Source organism: Muntiacus reevesi, chromosome 4 (genome assembly GCF_963930625.1).
Source record: "Muntiacus reevesi chromosome 4, mMunRee1.1, whole genome shotgun sequence".
Taxonomy (NCBI): Eukaryota; Metazoa; Chordata; class Mammalia; order Artiodactyla; family Cervidae; genus Muntiacus; species Muntiacus reevesi.
The window spans coordinates 81,005,172-81,026,726 of NC_089252.1; the positions used below are offsets into that span (position 1 = coordinate 81,005,172).

At 41.9% G+C, this 21,555-nt stretch overlaps 1 protein-coding gene across 6 annotated transcripts in view; it reads right to left on the reverse strand.

Moving 5' to 3' along the window:
• ITPR1 (inositol 1,4,5-trisphosphate receptor type 1) overlaps positions 1-21,555 on the reverse strand; it is a 345,755-nt gene that overhangs the window by 197,391 nt on the left and 126,809 nt on the right. For all 6 annotated transcript variants that reach the window (XM_065933259.1, XM_065933257.1, XM_065933262.1 and 3 more), the window contains 7 exons: positions 20,935-21,050; positions 11,818-11,904; positions 9,649-9,807; positions 7,733-7,831; positions 6,424-6,507; positions 6,179-6,325; positions 1,258-1,353 (listed from right to left, as the gene is read on the reverse strand). In XM_065933259.1, coding sequence (XP_065789331.1) covers positions 1,258-1,353; positions 6,179-6,325; positions 6,424-6,507; positions 7,733-7,831; positions 9,649-9,807; positions 11,818-11,904; positions 20,935-21,050 — 788 coding nt within the window. The remainder of the gene's footprint in view (positions 1-1,257; positions 1,354-6,178; positions 6,326-6,423; positions 6,508-7,732; positions 7,832-9,648; positions 9,808-11,817; positions 11,905-20,934; positions 21,051-21,555) is intronic.

Sequence of the window (21,555 nt, forward strand, 5' to 3'; positions counted from 1 at the left end):
TATGAATATGCATCGTACATCTTCTAGCAGATCAGAGTAAAGTGCAACAGCTGTCACACAATAAGATGGCTCCTTAATTTAATATAAAAATTAAAAGGAAATTTCCTCCCATGCTTCAGCGTTGAGTCTTGCCTTTCCTCAAATATCCTTCATGGGCATTTAAAACACACTTCCTTGATGTTTTATATTCCTGTAACTAAAGGATCCTGTAAAATCCACTGATCCTGTGAGTAAGCAAGCTCTATAAAATCACCCAATTCTTTATGTATTTTAATGCTTCTAGCTTTACATACCATGTTTCACTACAGCCAAGTCTTGGTCATTTACCTTAGGATTGGGGTTGGTAAACAATAAGATGTGGGGAGAATAGTATGCAAGAGCAAAATGGAGCCAGATTTTTTTTTTTTTAAGATCTGTTCTCTTAGCCACCTTCAAATACATCTCAGCCTTGAACAAGGCTGAAGTTAATGGGTACATAATTTATAGTTGACCCTCCAAATTTGGTAGCTCAGACAGTAAAGAATCTGCCTGCAATGCAGGAGACCCGGCTTCAATCCCTGGGTTGGGCAGATCCCCTGGAGATGAGAATGGCAATCCACTCCAGTATCCTTGTCTGGAAATTTCCATCAACAGACCATGGTGTTGCAAAGAGCTTGGCGCAACTGAATGACTAACATTTTCACTTTCTCCAAATTTGCGGTTCTTCCACAGCTGCAGTTCTTTTGCATTCTCAAATTCTACCAGCCACAGACTGTTTGGTTACGCAGCATTTAGTACTGAAGAATGTGCTCAGTCGCTCAGTCATGTCCGACTCTTCGTGACTCCATGGATCATAGCCCGCCAGGCTCTCTGTCCATGGAATTTTCCAGGCAAGAATACTGGAATGGGCTGCCATAACCACAGGTAACTGGACCTGTGCAGTTCAAATCCACATCATTCAAGAGCCAAATATATACAATACAGTATTATTAACTCTAGTCACCATGTTGGACATGACATTCTCATGACAGCATTGTTTTCTAACTGATCTTCTCCCCACATCTTGATTAGAATCCCTGTCAAGTGTTAAAATGTGTTCATTATTTTTGCTTCTTGTCCATAAGCAAGGAAACGAGGTGGAAGGAAACAGAGAAACTGAAGGAAAAGCTAGGTAACAGAGCAGCACCCTAAGCCTCTAACGACCCAATGGCTACAGGTAAGTGGGGAGAAAAAAGTGGATTACCATGGAAAGAGAAAAACCACAGGGCTGCCACTTACCTCTGCTGCTAAGTAATGCCCTGTAGCAAGATGCTTGAAACGGAAGAGGCTGTTCCAGTACCCTGCTCCTCCCCGACACGGGTCATGTTGGACCACCTGCAAGAGAAGAAATGATCAACAGGAGTGAAGAAATATCAGCCCATGTAAGGATGACACGGAATCTGAGATATTACACAGAAGTCATAGTTCAGGAGTGATGTTTACTAGCTGACAAACAATTATTATCTTCCAATAAAACTGCTCCAAGTGTCTCGTGTAATTTTAAGTAATGTTTCTCCAAAGGAGAAGTAGAGTCCCCTAATTAACATGAAACAGTTGTAAAACAAAGTTCAATTGGTTTTCAAATCATTTGCCTTGATTATAGGGAAGAAGTTAAGATTCTGGACTTCACCCAGAAAAGGTAAAGCAAACAAAAATGAATCTCATGAAAAATAGTAACAGCAACCTATCTATGCACCCGTGCACTGTGACACATGCCCAGGTCTGTGCTCTGAAGCCAGACACTCACAGTGCCTGGAACAAGTTACTATAACAATAAATGTAACTAGTGTCTGCTCAGGATGGAATACTGGCAATGGGAGTTGGTGCCATACATAATTAGACACTACACACAGTACAGGGGCTTGCCGCAGACAATGAGAAAACTGCATAAAATACACAAAACAACTGGGTACTGATGCTGGATGACAGCTGGGTACTGATGCTGGATGACAGTTGGGTACTGATGCTGGATGACAGCTGGGTACTGATGCTGGATGACAGTTGGGTACTGATGCTGGATGACAGTTGGGTACTGATGCTGGATGACAGATGGGTACTGATGCTGGAGGACAGTTGGGTACTGATGCTGGATGACAGCTGGGTACTGATGCTGGATGACAGATGGGTACTGATGCTGGATGACACAGAATTCACAACTGTGCTCTCTGAAGAAAGGGAAAGAAGTGATCTTCATGACCGCTCCAGTTTCTGCCTGGGAGGTCTTCTTCGGATGGAAGCATCAGGAAGGAGAGCTCACACAGAGCACACCAGTCTCAGTGAGTTGAGTAGATACGTTGGAATTCAAGGAGACTGAGGGGAGAATACAGAGCTCCCCAGAAAGAAAGCTCCAGAAATCTGCACGGGGCCTCCTATAGTCTTTGGTTGAACATCAAGCTGCATGTGTGTACAGAGAGACTTTCCCCCTCCCCGCCCAAGGCTGAATATACAATGAGAGGGAAGTTGTAAGCTCAACAATCTGGGAGGTCACATAGGGCTAGAAGGTTTCTGACCTACTCAGCTAGAGCGTTGATTAGTTGAACACCTGGGATATTCAGTATAGACATTGAAAGAGTCATATCTTAGGAGCTGGGCTAGTACAGCCCCCAAAACAAATGCTACAGTACACATGACCTAATGAAGCTTTGAAACAAACCTCCAAAGGATCAAAGCAATCCAGAACTTTCTTTGTCTGACAAAACAAAACTCAATACTCTTTAAAGGAAGGCGACAGAATCCAGATACTCAACACAGTGACATCGCAATGTGTGGTATATTACCATAAGGCAGTGGACAGGCAAGAACCAGGAAAGTGTGACCTGTCAGACAATATCAAAGAATCCGGTTTGTCCATGGGGGTTGGTGGGGGCTGGAAAAATACGTGAGAAATAGTAACCCTCAAATCTCCCATTTTGATACATATGCACAGATCTCAAAAAAGTCAACGACTTCAAAGTAGCATAAATACACATATACACATTCACACAATCATCAAGACATAATAATAAGGTAAATGTAAACCAGAAATAAAAAGAAAAAAAATTTTTAAGTAGCTAGAGGAAAAAAGCTAGGGCTTTTTTTTTTTTTTTAAGTAGCTAAGGGGCAAAAAGCTAGGGCTTTCCTGATAGCTCAACTGATAAAGAATCCTCCTGCAATTCAGGAGCGCCTGGTTCAATTCCTGGGTTGGGAAGATCTGCTGGAGAAGATATAAGCTACCCACTCCAGTCTTCTTGGGCTTCCCTTGTGGTTCAGCTGGTAAAGAATCTGCCTGCAATGCAGGAGACCTGGGTTTGAACCCTGGGTTGGGAAGATGCCCTGGAGAAGGGAAAGGCTACCCACTCCAGTATTCTGGCCTGGAGAATTCCATGGACTGTACAGTCCCTGGGGTCACAAAGAGTCAGACACTACTAAGTGACTTTCACTTTCAGGGGAAAAAAAAGACACAAAAGGGAACAAAGAAGAAAAGAACACCAGTGAATTTACATCAGGAAATAATGCATGCAAGACAACAATGGATTAGCATCTTCAAGTATGAAGAGAAAAAACTGTTTACATAAAATTTCATGGTTAACAAAAATACCCTTTGTGAATGAAGGCAGTATGAAGAAATGAGAATTTAATACACTGCAGTCTGGAACATATAATAGTGTCAACAAGACAGTGTACCCTTTCCTCAAAAGGTTAAACGAAGTTACCATACGCCCCACAATTCCACCCCAGACAGAACTGAAACTCCCCAAAGAAACTTGTACATGAATGTTCACAGCAGCAGTATTCACAACAGCCCCAAAGAAGAAACAATCCAAATGCCAATGAAAAAAAAAATATGGTAAAAATGGCATAACCATACAATGGAAGATTATTTGACAATAAAAGGAAATGAAATATGGATATACACAGTAATCTGGATGAACTCTGAAAACTATATGCTAGGTAAGAGAAGTCAGATACAAAGGACCACATATTGTAGGATACCATGAATACGAAATGTTCAACACGGGCAAATCTACAGAGATAGAAAGTGAAGCAGTGGTTACCAGAAGTGGGGAGCGGGCAAGTCTGAAGAGAAATGAGGTGTGATTGCTAGGAGTCCAGGGCTGCTTTTGGATCTAGTAAAAGCCATGGAGAACTATACACTTTAAATTTGTGAATTGTGTGATGTATGAATTGTATCTCCATGCAGCCTTTATTTCAAAAAAGGAAAAATAATTCTTTTTTAAATTAAGGTGAAATAAAGGTATCTCCGCAGACAAACATAAAGCTATTATCTTGTTTTCAAATGAGAGCTGAGAGAATTGGCCAGTGGTGGACCTGCCCTACAAGAAATGATAAAGAAGTTCTTTAGGCTGAAGGAAAATGATTCCAGATGAAAACTCAATTTACACCAAGGAATGAAGTGCTGGTGATGATAACTATGTGGATGCAAGTCGCTCAGTCGTGTCTGACTCTTTTCGACCCCAGGGACTATACAGTCCATGGAATTCTCTAGGCCAGAATACCAGAGTGGGTAGCCTTTCCCTTCTCCAGGGCATCTTCCCAACCCAGGGATCAAACCCAGGTCTCCCTTATTACAGGCAGATTCATTTAGCTGAGCCACAAGGGAAATCCAACTATGTAGATAAAAGACTCCTAATCTCTCATTTTCTCATGTTTTTAGCATACAAATGACTCCTTAAACAAGGCAAAGTAAGTAAAAATGCACTATTGAGTTTATAGCATATATATACATATAGTGGTAAAACACAAGAGAATAATACCAAAAGGACAGGAAGGGAGAAAGAGAAGTAGAGTTGACCCTTTAACAACATTGGTTTGAATTGCATGGGTCTACTTACACATGGATTTTTCAAGATTAAATATTACAGTTCTACATGGTTGGATGAATTCACGATGCAGAGGAACCACCAACACAGAGGGCCGACTATCAGTTATACAAAGATTTTCAATCACGCAGAGGGCAAGTGTCCCTAACCCCACACTGTTCAAGATTCAACTGTATACCATTGTAAAGTTCTTACCTCACATGGGAAAAGATTAACACTATGTAAAACTGACAGGGAATATGCTGAAGATGTATAATGAAAACCCCAAATCATGATGAGGAATATAAAATGCATGGTGGTGTCTTCCTTCTTTTATTGTGAAGGGGCACTCATGTTTCTAAAATCTTCAAGAAGAAAATAAAAAAAGGAATAAATTCAGTGTTTCCCTAGGCTATTCAGAGGGAATATTGGCAGGAAAATGTTTTGGGGGGAGTAAAAATTAAGACGGCTGTTTCTTCTCAGAAGAAAAAATACAGATGTTCTGAAGCAGACTTGTAAGTACCCAAAGTTTTCAAAGTCTATACTGCAGAAACTCTCCTCAAAAGGTTGCATGTTTCATTCATTTCAACTAATTTGCAAGTGAAGAAGATGCAGTACTTTAAGTTTCTAAAGTACTTCTGTAGGGTTCTAACATTCTTAATAGTTTTTTGATTTATGAATCAAGTCCCAATTTCCTACAGCCTGGATATATTGCCTTTCAGGATCTGGTCTTCTGAAACGGTTTCTATTTTGTTTTGTAGGACAATTCTCTGCTCCTCCTCAAATGAGGTTACTGAGTTCTAAACCAAGGTTGCCTCCCATTTCCAAGTCCACATTAGTATCTTACAAGAAGTGACCTACTCCATTCATCTCTTCCTTCTGAAATGCATGTCATCCTGTTAGTAGCAGCTCAGATGCTAGGGCCTTCAGGAAGTCTTTCTTAAACCCTTGCCCAACCTCAAACTCCTTCATCACCTCCAGACCACAAGGAATGTGCCTCCCATCACCTTCACCATCCAGTTATCAGATGTGCATCTTTTCATCCTGTCACCAATATGCAGTCATCTACTCTCATGCTGGTTAGGCACTCGAGCACTTGTTGCTGTGATAGGTAACTAAGCAAGGGAAAGAAAAATACAGAAGCAAGAGAGGATAGGATGACCCAGAGAAAGAAAATTGGAAATTTTCAGTTGGGAGTTGGCTTACCCTGCATCCTTCTGATATGGTGTGATGTGTGTGTTTCTCTAAGTCATCCCAAGTCATTCCCTGTCCTTGGAACAGGTGGGTTGAAGTACCTGGATCTGACTGTTCCTATAAATCCACGAGTCCTGTCTCCCTGCCCGCCCTGCCCCATGCCTTACCTCCACCTCCCACAGGGCTTTTGAACTGGTGGCGGACGTGGCAGACTGCCGGCCGGTGGTTCTCAGAAAGACATGCTGCTTCTTCCTGTGCTCGTCACAGGTGAGAAACTTCTCCTGCTCAGCATGGAACAGCCTCACCACGTCACCCTGAAAGACGACACACAGAGGAGGTTAAGGACAGTACATTTGAAGAGAGAAGTGAAGACGAGCCAAGAGCTGCCCAGCCAGTCACGAATCCATCTTACCCCCTTTAATATGTCATCTTTGTTGTCACTCCATTTCATGAAAAGGACTATTTTCCAGCTTGTATTGCAGTTGACGGAATTGACCTAGAAAGAAAATTAGAGTTATTTTTTCACATATCCCTCAACAACTGTATCTTCCTGCCCCAAAGGGCCTCATCTCTGTCCAAGAAACAAGATTGTCCTTCAGTCCTCCAAGCCTAAAGACTGGCATCATTAAGACCATAGAACTTGCACATTCAATTGACCTGTTAGAAGTCTCTGGTAATAAATGGATAATTTCTACCAATCACTATGTATATTCCAGCTGTGGCTAAGGGAACTAAGTTTCTCACGCTTCCAGAATGACATCTTCTTTGTTTGCAGACACTGTTTGTACACTAAAGACACTCTATGCACCGAGTCAACATCCACTAATATATTCAATCCTTAGCAACACCCTAAAAGGGCTTCCCTGGTGGCTCAGTGGTAAAGAATCCGCCTTCTAGTGCAGGCAATGCAGGGTGGATCCATGGGTCAGGAAGATCTCCTGGAGGAGGGCATGGCAATTCACTCCAGTACTCTTGCCGGGGAGATCCCACAGATGAAGATCCAGTGGACTATAGTCCAGGGGGTCACAAAAGAGTCGGACAAGACTTAGTGGGTAAACAATCACCACCACCACCCTGAAAAATAGCAATGACCATCACGTCCATTTCAGAGGTAGGAAAACTGATGCCCAGGAAGGCTGAGTAATGAATCTACAGTCACAGAGGTAGAGAAGGACAGATCCAGGATCTGAATCCAAAATATCTGACTCCAGACCTTGTGTCCTCCATCATTAAGAAAATATTCATGTCACAATCAAGCTACGGTCCTTGTGTCCTGTAATTGCCAATTACCTTAAGTAGATGTACTGCCAAAAGCAAGATGTCTCTCTTGCAGGGGTGTTCGTAGCTGCCAGTGTAGGGGAATTAGTGAAAGGCTCTCTCTTTAGAAGACCAATTAGAAAAGGGTGCTCTTCTGGCCAAAACGAATAGGTACAAGGGAGCCTCCTCTGGTTTAAGAAATTAGAAAAATGGTGTCCCAGTGATACAAAGCTTAGCAAACTGAGTCCTGAAGTGACTATCAGCTCCCAGTGACTGAGCTGGCTTGCACAGCCTCTTGGGACAAGTCTGGCTTTCAGTCTTGGTTTCCTCACCTGCAAAATGGGTACACTGTCCTGAGTCAGGGCTCAAGTCACTGTCAGCACACCCATGCTCCTCTGGTCCCAGGAAGGCTGAGGGCTCCCAGAGCACACGCTACTCACAAGTAGTAACTGGATTTCTCTTACCTCATTGCAGCCTGGGTTATCCACCAGCTGATGGCTGCTAGCATGTAAGGGCTGGCCGGCATTCACGGGGTTCAGGACAACCTTGTCTCCTATGACCACCTGAAATGGAAAGGACCCGTAGAGCGTTTCACAAAAAGCATGTCAGAGTTGTGGAGTGAGCAGGGGCTAGTCCTGGGAGAAACCGTAAGTGTCTGCATAGCAGAAGGCCCAGCTTCTAGCAGGTAGAATGATTTGGCATAAAGGCACAGTTTTAAAAGCCTGACCCTGACCAGGAGCGGGTGATGTTTACAAGACTAAAGGTAAATTTTTGCCCACAATTGTCATTGATTATCACAGATGCTTTCAAAGTTAGTCTAAGCAGGAAGAAAAAAGTCCTACCTCTGTTAGATTCAGTTAAGGCACTTGCATAAATAAGCTCTAACTAAGTTTTAGGGGTAGAAGCAGAATATTTGCTGAAGTAAGTCTTTACCTTTGAGAGAATAAAGCTATACATTTATAAAGCAATGACTTTTAGACTTTTTTGAAAAGTCATATTAAGAAATATGTTTTCTATTATGACCTGGTCATACATACTTATGTAGATATATATGTATATGCATGTGTGTATACATACATATATGCATGTATGCACAGATATACGTATCTATTTATCTAAGACAAAAGTTACCCACACCAAACAATCTTATCCCCATTATGTTCAACATGGCTTGATACTATCTATTCTATTCCACTTTCTAAAGGACACGCTAGAAAGGAAGTTCAGAACAAAGCACCCTTCCTTATCTTTCATTGTGGAACCGGAAGGAGAAAGAATGGGAAGGACGGTTTCCTAAGATGTAAAACCCATCTCTTCTCAGTTTGATACATTTGGGGAAGACACACTACCAAGTTGTCTCTACCTCCAAATCAATATAATTATGCTAAATACATTAAAAAAAAATCCAAACCTTTAGCTGAAATGTAAGCTTTTCTGGACTAGTTCTTTTACATTCAGTTGATGATCACTACTGTATACCAAATGCCTGGGGTGGGGGTGGGTGGCGTGTCCTGGCACTAGATGCTTCAGGTATATTGTATATACTTTAATACACATACATATAAAGTAAAACATTTTGAAACTACTCAGACTTTGTATACTTAAGTTTTAAAAAAAATGGCAAAACCCAGTTTCAGGTGGAGGCTAGTTGAGCATTTTGGTAAGATTTCACACAGTTTAAACACTTATTTCTTTTGGTCGAAACAACTATTTCAGAATCTTAACAAGGTTAGAAATATTGCTAATAGCATTTATACATAGTGATAGGTAAATATACGACCACATAAGCGCACGGTAAGGTAGACAGTAAGTATCAGAACGGTTCTAAGTGGCCCTGGAAAGGATTTCTGGGGCTTTATAACTTAATGACCTCCCTTACCCAGAAGAGGGGCAGCTCAAAACCAACCACAGTCACTGAAATGAAATGAAGAACCCGCAGAGTTACTGACAAAGAGCAACTGAGGCTAATCCTAAAATCCACTCCCCTTCTCTGACCAATCTACTTCTTTTCCATCCTCTGTTCTAACTTTATTTCCTAAATAGCAAAGCATTTCTATTCCACCACTGCTCTAGAAGAAGGGGATAGTCCCCAGGACGGTAATACAGGACACCAGCTTTTGTGGTCAAGTTATCGAGGTAATGGGCTGCTCGTGTGAATTTTTTCAGAAGCCCAGTAGGAAAAATAGAGCTACTGCATGTAGGTCACACTTCACTCCAAATTTCCCTGTTTCCCAAACACTGGTTTCCATAGTGAGTCCCTTCTCCTCCTACAGGATAAGTCTCTGGCTCCAACGTTACATTTCTCCCAGTTGACTCAAGCATGCAGTTATGGTCGGAGGCCTGGCACAGAGCACTCCCGGGGCTGGGAACGTGCACTTACGCTGTCTCCGATGGATCGCAGCTTGTAGAATGGCTGAATGTAAAACCAGGACCCTTCGTTTCCGGCCTCATCCAATGTCACTCTCATGGCATTCTTCTCCAGCAGGGCCGGAAGCCTCTTATTCACAGTTAGGTATTTATTACTTTTCAGATGCAGTAGCTGAAAACCACCAGGAGAATAAGGTGCCTGTCAGCATGTCTCTGAATCTTTACCATTTCTCTCTCAGCCATATAAAATATGTATCAAACACTCCTCCCACCACTGAGCTGCCTGTGAAGTTAGAGAACCACAGAAGTGCCTAGGGCAAGGGGATGACTAGAAAAAGAGGAAGAGCGAAGGGAGTAGAAGGAAGAGGAGAAGAAAATTATTTTCCTCCCAAAACAGCGTGGGACGAGATGGATGTCACTCAGGTAAGGATGCTGTCTGATAGAATAGCATTCTTGCCATTGGTTAGCAGGAAGGGGTCTAACCCCACGTAAAGGGTCTAAAGAACTGCAGTCTGAATATGCCCTGACACAAAGGTGGAGCTAAGGAAGGGCACTTCTGAACAAGAGACACCGTTCAGTTTAATAGAGGACCCCATTAGGGGGATCGTCAATTCATTTGAAAAAACATGACTGTTACAGATTTCCACCTTGAATTTCTAAGCACTCTATTCTTAATTACTTGGCAAGTGGGTACATGAAAGGGATGGAAAGACTGAAGATCTAGATGGGAAATGTCCCATAGTAAGTCTAGACCAGGAAGAGTTGACCAAAGCTTCCCAATTCAACAGGCTGTAAGAGAAGATGAAAGGGAATATGAAAGCTTGTCCAGTCTCTGGAGACATGGTAAGACTAGCAGGAGATACCACTGCAAAGTGCCAATATCCCTCTTTCCAGGTTCACAGATAGTTTCTAGAACACTCCCAGGAGGTTTACAAACACTGCCAGAGTTACTGGAAGTAGAGGAGTAACTTGTCTGATCCATGAGCCTCCGACACCCCCTAGCCATGATACACAAGGGGAAATGAATACATTCCCAAGCCTTCGTTCTTACTCTGATGAGTAGCCCTGATCCTCCATGCACCTGCTGAGGTGTTGGATTTGGTTGGTTTGTAACCAGATATTACCTATTGGTGGATGTCAAGACCTAGGCTTGGGGAAACAAGAAACATTAGGTAATATGTGCTCAGAGGATACTCTGTGACAGGTACCTGTCAATCATTATAGGCAGTAGACACCATTATTATTACCATTTGCTAGTAAGACACCTGAGGCATGGCAAGAATTCTTGCCCTAAATCTCAGAGGATAAAAAGCGGGAAGGAATTCCTCTGTCAGTTGTAAATTTAATATTAGCATTAGTAAAGAGAGGGAAAGTAGGAGTTTGGGGTTAACACAGACACACTACAATATATAAAATAAATAAACAACAAAGACCTACTGTACAGTACAGGAAACTATATTCAATATCTTGTAATTACCTATAATGGGAAAGAGTCTGAAAAAGAATGGATATATATATACATGTATGTGTATAACTGAAGCACTTTGCTATATACCTGAAACACAACATCAAAAATTAACTATAATTTTTTAATGGTTTTTTAAAAGCCATATTTGGCACTGGACTTCCTCACAGACTGTTTTCTGCAAGGACAGACCCAGGTGGACCTTTTTTTTCCCAGCAAAACCTGTGGTAGCTATTTCTTAAATTGTGTCTAATCCTTTCAAATTTAAAGGTACCAGAGATAAACAAGTAAACCTCATGACCCATTAGGTAAGACTTGAGACTCATCAAAGAGTCTACCTGAAGATACAGAATTGCTCTTATTACTTCTGGTGACCAGTCCTTGAATCAGTTTTTTCCAAATATGAGGAACTTTCAAGGAATGCAAGTTAGGCAAGACCTCAACAGTCAGGCTCCTCTTTTAGATAGGAGCTTCCCATCTAAAAAATGTGGACAGCCTCAATTAACAGCTTCCAAGGAGAGAAGTGGACTCTCACACTGAAAAAGAACCAACTGAAAAACCCAAGAGCCCAGCCCAATCAGAAGAAACGCCAGATCTTTTCCAATAAACTGGCTGTCTCCATGGAGTTCTTTGGGTCCCAAGGGTTTGGTGCGCTTGCTTTTCATTTCACCCTTTGTAAGGCTCCAGCTCCGTGACAGAAGCGTGGTTTTGACCTACCTGGATCACGTTGCCATACTGGATCACGGTGCCCAGCAATTTCCTGTTTTCGGTCTCATTTTGCTTCTTTTCCAAGTCTGCAGCATGCTGTTTACGGAGGAGGAAGAGTGGTCACAAAGAGGCAACAATGGGTTTCATTTCTCTGCTGTGATGCAGAACCAACATAGCCAGTTCATACAGGAACCACAGAAATAAGTAAATATTAATACCTAAGTACACCCAGAGGCTAAGTGCAATGAACAAGGGGTTTAACAATCCAACCCATTATGCCTTGGCTTGTTGGCCTTTTTGACTTTTCAAAAATGTGTTCTTTCTTTTAAGGACTTCATAGATAATCTGCTTAGGGTAAGACTAAGTCAAAAGTTTATATATTTTTAAAGAAAACAGGGTAAGGTTAGAAGGGAAATTGCATAGCCCTTTTATGATATGTAAAGCTTGTCTTTATAGCTCTGGAGTAAAATAAAACAGGGTTTAAATACTGGTTTTCTGACCTGGATGTGTTATTTAATATCTGTGAGCCTCAGTTACCTCTTCTGTAAAATGAAAATAAAAACAGCACTCTCATCTCATAGGAATCACTTAGCACAGTATCTCATCACAGAAGGATTCATGGAGTGTTAATTTTTATTGTTATATACCAATTATAATTTATGTAATTTTCATGGTAGTTCCCTGAGGAGAAGATGATTATTCTAATTTAATAAGAAGGAAACAGACTCAGAGAGATGAAAAAGTTTGGTTGACAATGCACAGTTAGTTGAATGATGGCTACAAAAGGAGTTTATATTGTTTTCTCTACTACCATGTATATTTGAAATTTTGCTTAATACTGTCATTAAAAAAAAATTACACAGCTATTAAGTAAGAGACAATCTCACACCCACATTTGGGTAAACTCCAGATTGATACAGTCACAAATGATGCTGGAGATATTACTAGCCCCAACCCTGGCAGCCTAGGGAACATGATAAGAATAGAGGGTTTCCAAAACAGTCGGCCAAGGCCACCAACCCTCACAGTCATTCTTTCTTCATTTCCCTGTAGAACTCAGTAAGGACTGTTAACATGTTATAACCAAGCTCAAGGGGAGCTAGTTTCATCCTAGGCAATTAAACTGCTGTTACAACCCGACTCCCAAGCCCAGAATAAGTAAAACCAAAGTAAAATAACAGGGATTTCTTCTAATCTGATGGGTGATAAATGCATGATGATGACCAGCAGTATCCTTCAGAACCGCTTCCAATGTTCTCTTCCTAGAGTCTCCTCCTGGCCTTGAGACAAGATGCTAGCAGATACCACGGGGTAATGGGCTTCCTTCCCAGGTTCCCATTCCCAGAGGACCCTTCAAGCCTGCTCTTGGTTCCACCTAAGACCAACTTTACCATCTTGGCCAAGTTATTTAATCTCACCGAGCCTCACTCAGCAGTCTCATCCACAAAATGAGGACAAAATAAGCCTTCCCCCGCACCCCCCCTCTCTCTCATCATGGAGATGAGAGAAAATGCATACTAGACACCAAACAGGCATTCAATACATTTTAAGCATGATTGTTATGCACAAGTTTCTGCAACTAAGTAATGTCCTAATGATGTAAATTTTGAAAAGTGGGAAGTTGGCTGGATGAAGAATCTTCCCATTTCCATTAAGCTCAGCATCTACTCCGCCTCTACCGGGAAGATAGGTATTTTTAGGAAGGCATATATTTTGAGAAAAATAAGCTGCAGGCAGCAATCCTTAACCAGAAAGAAGCTACATTACAAGAAGGTAAGGGTCTGCCTATGTTCGTATAGATGACTACAACTTTACCCTATGTATCTCAACCCTTTAAAACAATGGTCTATTCAGAGGCTCCCTCTTGCTCTTTTGGAATTAGTTACCAGTCTGCTGTTCTCAGGTACACAAAGATAATATTCACTGGTTTCAAGACACATTCAGAAACAATAGCAGTGCAGACACCATAGCCATCCTTGGCATGCAACTGCCCTGGGCACGGTCCTACCCCATTCTCTCTTCCTCTCCACAAACACCTTCCCTTCACTTCCTCCCACCTCCCTTCTCCCTGTTTTCATGCTTGAGCTGTACCCTCTCCAGAGAGCTCTACAGTAACCACAGGTAGTTTCCAAAGAAAAAAACACCACTGGACTGAATCTACTTAGAGGGCAGGTTTATACTTTGGAGAAAGCCATTTATTCTTTCTGCCAAGCAGTTCTCAGCTAATAAGGACAGGAAATTGGAGAAAGAAAAAAAACATATCAAAGGTGGAAAAATCAATGAATTAAGAAAAATAAAACAACATTTTCCCAACAGGCTTTTTTTTTTTTTTTTCCTTTCTGCTCAACATGTCACACTGAAAGGATTCACCTTTAGAGGATCTTAAAGTAGTGTTTCTTGGACTTAAATAATGTAAGGGCTCCTGGTTAAGAGGGAATATTCTCATGGATATTCCTCTGACTCTCAAGGATTTCCAGTGGCTTCAATCTAAGAAATATTAATCTAAAATATTAAGTTCCTGCCTATGCTCAGACTAAGAATAAAAGTGGTAATCCAATGGTTACCGGCATATCTAAAAGAAAATGTCAGATTAGTCACCAAGAAGGCCCAGATTTCATATTTAAGACTAATTAAACACCAGTAGCTCTAAAGATTAAAGGGTATTTCCCTAAAAACATATAAAAGGTAAAATCAGAAGTGAAAATATACAACTGGAAAATAAACATCTAAGAATATCAAATATCATATCTGAAACTCTATTAAAAGACTTAATGATGACCACCAAGCCCACACATAACTACTAAGTAAACATTCCATGAATTAAGTTTATGAACCATTCTAAGAATTCAGTTTTGCTATAAGGGCTCTTTGTTTAAGGAGAAAACTCTCCCATTCATGTCCTCTTTTACTAAGCGCATAAACACTGTATATGTGTTCATTTGAGTTCACAAGTCAGTCTTTAAGTACCTCCCTCCACGAAATAAATTAGTTCCCTTTCCTCAGTTTTACGGATATAACTGACATATAATTTGGCTTTCAGAAAAAAACATCCATCACGATTTTTAGTTCAACAGGTAAAGCAAAAGATTGATAAAAAGGAAGTCAGGTACAACCTATACCCAGGCCCACTGATCAAGTGTATTCTAAAGATGAGTCCACACTTTAAGACAGTAGATTTGTACCACCCTTCTGAAGAATAATCTGGCAATATTCACCAAAAAGTTGGTCAATGGGCATAACTTTGACTTAGCCATCCTATTTCCAGGAATTTCTTCTAAGAAGTAAGAGGCCACATGAGGCCATAACCACTTTTTTCCCCCCAGAATGGAAAACAATTGTCAGGATCCTAAGTATTTCTGAACTCCATAGGGATTAGCTCTCTAAAATTACAGTCCTGCTATACCATGGAGTTATCAAGTAGCCATGAAAAATACAGAGCTATTTATTTATTCATGGCATAGTAAGTGGGGAAACAAGCAAGTGAAAGAAAGAGAAGTGAGACAGCATGCCCCCATTAATACTTTAAGATACAGAGACACAGGAGTAATAGGGGGTTGAAGCCTGGGACACACACCAAATGTAAAACCAAGATTATCTTTGAGGGGTAAGATTTAGAGAGTGTACCATTTTTTTTCCCCTTTTCTTACTCATGTGTTTTTGGAATTCACTTCTTACAATACTCACATGTCATTTTTGCAGAAGTATCTTCATCCTATCTCCATGGCAAGAAGCCTGGGTTTTTAGAAAGCTTTACGCACAAAACAGAAATAGAGACACAGATGCAGAGAACAAACGGATGGACACCGAGGGTGGGGAGGCGCAGCGGGATGAACTGGGAGGAGAGTGGGACTGACATATATGCGCTACGAAGTATAAAACAGATAACTAATGAGAAGCTGTGTACAGCAGGGATCTCCACTCAGTGCTCTGTGGTGATCTGAATGGGGACGACATCCAAAAAAGAGGGGATATATGAAAATATATAGCTGATTCATTTTGCTCTACAGGAGACACCATCATAACATCGCAAAGCAACTATACTCCAATAAAAATTAATTTAAAAATAAAAGTAAATAAAAAGCCACCTTAAATGTGTTACCCTTTCAATATTTAAGAATCTCAATAAAACAAGTACCTATTGCTCTTTTCCTTGCACAATGACTTCAGGACAGTTCCGAATTTCTAAGGAAGAAATGGCACTCTATGCTATGCTCTCTACCACCATTATTCAAAACAGACATTACCGTGTTTCCCTAAGCAACATCAAGGTCAATCCCATCACAGTCACCTGTTATTTTATTTCAGAAATAGAAAAACCATGATTACATTACCACAGAGAGGTCACTGGAGCAGTGGGGAGAAGGGTATTTAAGGTCAAAAAACTCTGAATTACATAACATGATATTGAATTAAGCCTTCTGAAAATAAGCAATGCAAGACCCAGGCTTCAGATGACAATAAAGACCCATCACTCCTCTGGTTCTTTCCAGCTTAAAGTAACAGATCATTTCTCAGAACCAAAACAATGTAGGTGCTATTTCAAGGTAACAGACAAAAACGCTGTCAGGAAATGTAGTCAAGGCCCGAAGAACAAATGACATGATTTGCGAAGGGTGGGGGAACCTCATTCTGCCAAGAGTCTTGGGAAATCATGACCAGGGGGGTTAGCATCCAGTCCTCTCTGAAAGAACAGACACACACAGCCACCAGCCACTAGATGTCATTGTCCTTCAGAGAGCTGGTGGCGTGCTGCATAGCCTAGGCAAAAGGAAGTCAAAGTGGTCTAGACAACTAATTCCTTAAATGGCATTAATTTAAAATAATCTGACCTTTGATTGGGGTGCTCCACAGTAGTTGACAAAAATAAAAATGAAAACCCCCTGGAGACCAGCCATCCACCCCCAAAGGCAAGTGGCTTCCCAAAATACAGCATTTTAATGACGACACTAGAACATGTGAATGACTTTCAGACACAAGGGGGCAAAAAATATCCAACTAAGCAAGGAAAGTAGGAACTGCACAGAGTAACTAAGACCCAAAAGTCACGTCAGTAATCCTAAATCAGAGGACAGCGCTGGTTTCCTTTTAAAATCTATTTAAAGCAAGAACAGCATGAAAGAGAACATTTGTTGTTTGTTTTAGTAAGGAGTTCAAAGTTCTCGGTCACCTTTAGGATTGCAGTTTTCAACTGTGTGGTTTTTTTCAGGGTTCATTTGTGGGAAGAAGCATGAAAAGGAATTGCTGATGAAACAACACGTGTATCACAGGCTGCGAATGGGTGGCCAAGAACATCACCCTGCCCGAGCCATTCTGGTGTTGGTGTTGAATGTGTGTTTTAAACTTTAATGGAATTAGCTGCCAACATTTTTTAAAAATTGAGAGAGAACACATCAAAGCATGGGTCCTTAGTTTCTCTTGATATGTGACGGCAGCTCTAGGCCCACCTTCCCATGCAGCAGCAGCTGGGAGGTGGAGGTGTGCCCAGACCTGCATACAGGCACGAGCCACTGAGCGAGCTGGCCCACCAAGACCCCTTTGTTCCAACTGGTTTCCTGCTTGGCCACGAGGAACCTCAACTTACAACCCTTGCTGTAAATAGTGCAGGAGAAGAAACAGTTTGAGATGTACTGAGGAGATCTCAGGCTTCTCTGATGGCTCAGCGGTAAAGAATCTGCCTGCCAACGCAGGAGACGCAGGTTCTATCCCCGGGTTGGGAAGATCCCCTGGAGAACGAAATGGCTATCCAATTCCACAGAGAGATGAGCCTGGCATGCTGCAGTCCATGGGGTCACAAAGAGTCGGATGCAACTTAGCAACTAAACAACAACAGCAAGAACTCACTGAACATAATCATTGTTATTAGAGAAAAGGAGAGCCAGGACAGTTAAAGTCATGCACTGTCTCCACCACGAAAATCCCACAGGCGTGCGTGCTAAATAGCTCTCCTGAGAGATATACAGAATTGGGCAACCCTTCCTACCCATTCAACATGATTCCCATGCTCCCAGGACAAATTATGGGGGCACCCTGGATCATCACAAAGATTAGAGGAGGAGGGGATCGCTACTGGTACTCTGGACAAGAGCCAGGGATGCCGCGTGCCAGAAATGCATAGCGCAGTTTCGTTCAAGGAAGCAGCATCATTCCTCCCACACAATTTGGTATTCCAGTGGATAGTCACAGGAGTTAAAAAAGCTGATTTTTTGTAAGGTCTTTTTATTTATTTACTTATTTTTTAAAGTTTTTAGCTGCTCAATATGGCAAGTGGGGGGTCTTAGTTCCCTGACCAGGGATCAAACGTGCACCCCACCACATTAGAAGGCAGAGTCTTAACCATTGGGCAACCAGGGAAGTCCCGGCTATCTGCCATTTCTGAGCCAAGTTCCTAACTCCACTTTACACATTCACACAAAGCACGGTTTTGCATGGTTTAATTAAAGTTATTATTAACAATTTTCAAAAAATGGGAGTGTTCTTTAATAAAGAGAAGAGTGTGCTATGCATTCTTCGTAACATTATGAAGAACTGCTAACCATTTTGAAAAATCACATTATGGAAAACATGCTTTTTGGGCCACCGGTACTAGAGACCTACATCAGCCACAGTCTTTGGCTGCCTTATTCACGGGGTTTATACAGACAGGTACAAGCATTTATTTTCTTATGTCCTCTAGAATGATTGTGCCTGAGCAGGAACTTAATAAAATACCTTTCATTTTACCTTCACAATTCATTTTCAAACTTTGGTATCTTGGGAGGCTATATTACTTATAAATTTTATTTCCTGTTCATACAGTTACATATTAATAATATCTGCTATTCAGAGAGAGAAATGGGTCTGCTGAGGCTGAGAATATCTGCCTTAAAACTGTTAAAATAATGATGCAGTGCTGGAAGCCTCCCAAGTGATCTCGGTCTTCTGCTTTTTTTCCTTCTCCTACCGTCTCAGTGCCAAAGATGCCTCATTGTGAGGCTTACTTGTCACCTCTTCTTCCTCTAGGAAGTTCTCCCTGACTACCATATCACTCACCCTTATTCACATGAGAGGATTTGGGAGCTCCTTCTGCATGCTCAATCACTTCAGTCATTTCTGACTCTTTGCAACCCTATGGACTGTGGAGCTTCCAGACTCCTCTGTCCATGGGATTCTCCAGGCAAGAATACTGGAGTGGGTTGCCACGCCCTCCTCCAGGGGATCTTCCCAAACCAGGGATCGAACCTGCGTCTCCTGCATCACAGGTGGATTCTTTACCACTGAGCCATGAGTGAAGCTCTCTCTAGGTGCTCACAAAGCTTTGGTGGTTTGCCCTATATTAGTATTAGCCACAGCTGTGTCACTACCTCTATTTCTTAGTCAGCTATTAAGCTCCCAGAAGGTAAGACACTGCCAGAGCTTTACCACCGTCACTGAGCAGTGTCATTTTGATCCATTCATGAAATATTTCATGAGCACTTACTATGCGCCAAACGCTATTACACGGCACTGGGGATACAGTGGGAGACCAGGCAGACACTGCTCCTCCTCTTGTGGGGCTGACATTCAACTGAGTGACAGATGATAATTAAGGGGACTATTAAACATAATTGCAGACTGTGATCAGTGCCGAGAAAGATATAAACAGGGTGCACGAAGCAGGGAAGCAAGTAAGACAAGGGTTAGATGAGGAGGTGGAGAGAGACTCCGAGAGACGAAGGAGGCAGAGATCTTAGCAGAGGCAAAGTCAGGAGAAGGACGTTCTCAACAGGATAAGCTGTGAGTGCTAATGTCCTGAGACTGTAAGAGTCTGTTGTGCTTCAAAACAAATGCAACGGAAGGAAAGAGAGCGAGTCTGGCCAGAGTATAGTGAGGACAGTTCAGATGCCTCAGAGGGCACAGCAGCCACAAGGTCTGCACTTCACTTTAAAGCCAGTGTGTGCGTGTGTGTCCTCACACGAGAGGCTCAGCTCAGGGAGATCAGGGACCCGGCCTTCTCATCATGCCCAGAGCCCTCAGCCCCATCTAACACACCATATGCTGAGTAAAGGAGTCCCTTCCGTGAGTCCCACCTCACCCAGTGCAGCTGGCCGTGACTTTGCCACTTACTGGTCGCAAACCGGGCAGGCATGAGCCCCACGTGCTCACAGATACTGTACGTCCTTGACTATCATCGCCCGAGAAAGATTTTTAAAAATCCAGTTAGCAAATATTTGAGTGCCCCACATGTTGCAGACAAGAGGGAGAGGGATACAGTGAACCGGACACAAATTTCTGTCCTTGTGTAGTTTATATCCTAGTCGGTGTAGACAGCTAATAAATAAATTGGAAAGATCATGGGAAGTGACAAGCAGAAAAATAAAGCAGAATAGGGGGATGTGGAATGGACTGAAATTTCAATAATATCACATTGGATATATGTCATATCTTTCTTCTCCACACTGCAAAGAAGTTCCACAAAGATAAGCCTCACAGAAGAATTAGGTCATCTAGACACTAGAAGAATCATGTCATCATTTGACAGGAGGAGAAACAGGCTCAGAGAGGCTCAAAAATTTGCTTATGGTCACACAGCACAGTGGATGTGTGAGCATCTCTTTGATATGCCAACCAATAGACAAGATAAATATGATGATAGTAGCTAAAATCTAGTGAGCACCTATCATGTGGCAGGCACTGTTGACAAGAACCTTTCATGGTTCATTTCATGTAATCCTCACAACAACCTCTTGATGTGGATATTATTATCATTCCCATTTTACAGATGAGGTAACAGAGGCACAAAACAGCCAAGTAACTCAGTCAAGACGACAAGCTGGTAAGGGGTGGAGCTAGCATTCAAATCTAGGCAGTTCGCTTGCTGAGCTTGTGCTCATGACCAGTACTCTACTTAAAGCCATTCTGAAAAGGAAATGGCTGAGAAAAAGAAAAAAGAAATGATCGAGAAAAGTAACTCTCAAGACATCTCAGGATGACCAAGACCCACCTTTCCTTAGGATCACAGAGGATCTCTTTTATCCCTTTATCAAAGAACATATGAAGTCAGTATCCAGAGCTGAAGGGCTGCAAAACTCCTTTTCCCAACCCATTCCACCCAGACACAAGCATATGGCAGCTCATGAGACCTCGCCACAGGCCCACCCCGGTACGTACATGCAATTTGTTGAGCAGCACTGCGTCGGTCGTGCTGTTGGCTCCTGGCTTAGCAGCTTTCCAGAACTGCTTCTGGGCAGAGTAGCGATTCATGGGACATAGTTTAAACAGGCAATCTAGAAGTGAAACAAATAAGCAAAAAATTGTCACTGAGGACGTATGTATATGCACTCAACCTATGGAAAAGACTTTCTCCTATTTCATTAAAGCATTATAAATTATATGTAAATACAAGTGACAAGTTACAAAGCCCTTTTACAAACCTCTCCTTTGATGGTTAATTCTCATCACCATCATGTGAGAACAGAGATGAGGAAAATGAAACTTTTAGAAAGTCAACTGTTTGTTGTCACACAGCCAGTAAGTAGCACAGCTGGGACTCAGAGTCCAAATCCAGGACTCTTGATGCTGCCCTAGAGTTATCTCTTTTCCCTTATAATGAACAAATTTAAAGGCAATATTCTCACTACATGCAACAACAGCTGCTGTTGTTCAGTCACTAAGTTGTGTCTGACTCTTTGCAACCCCATCAACTGCAGCAGGCCAGACTTCTCTGTCCTTCACTATCTCCCAGAGTTGCTCAAACTCATGTCCACTGAGTTGGTGATGCCATCCAACCAT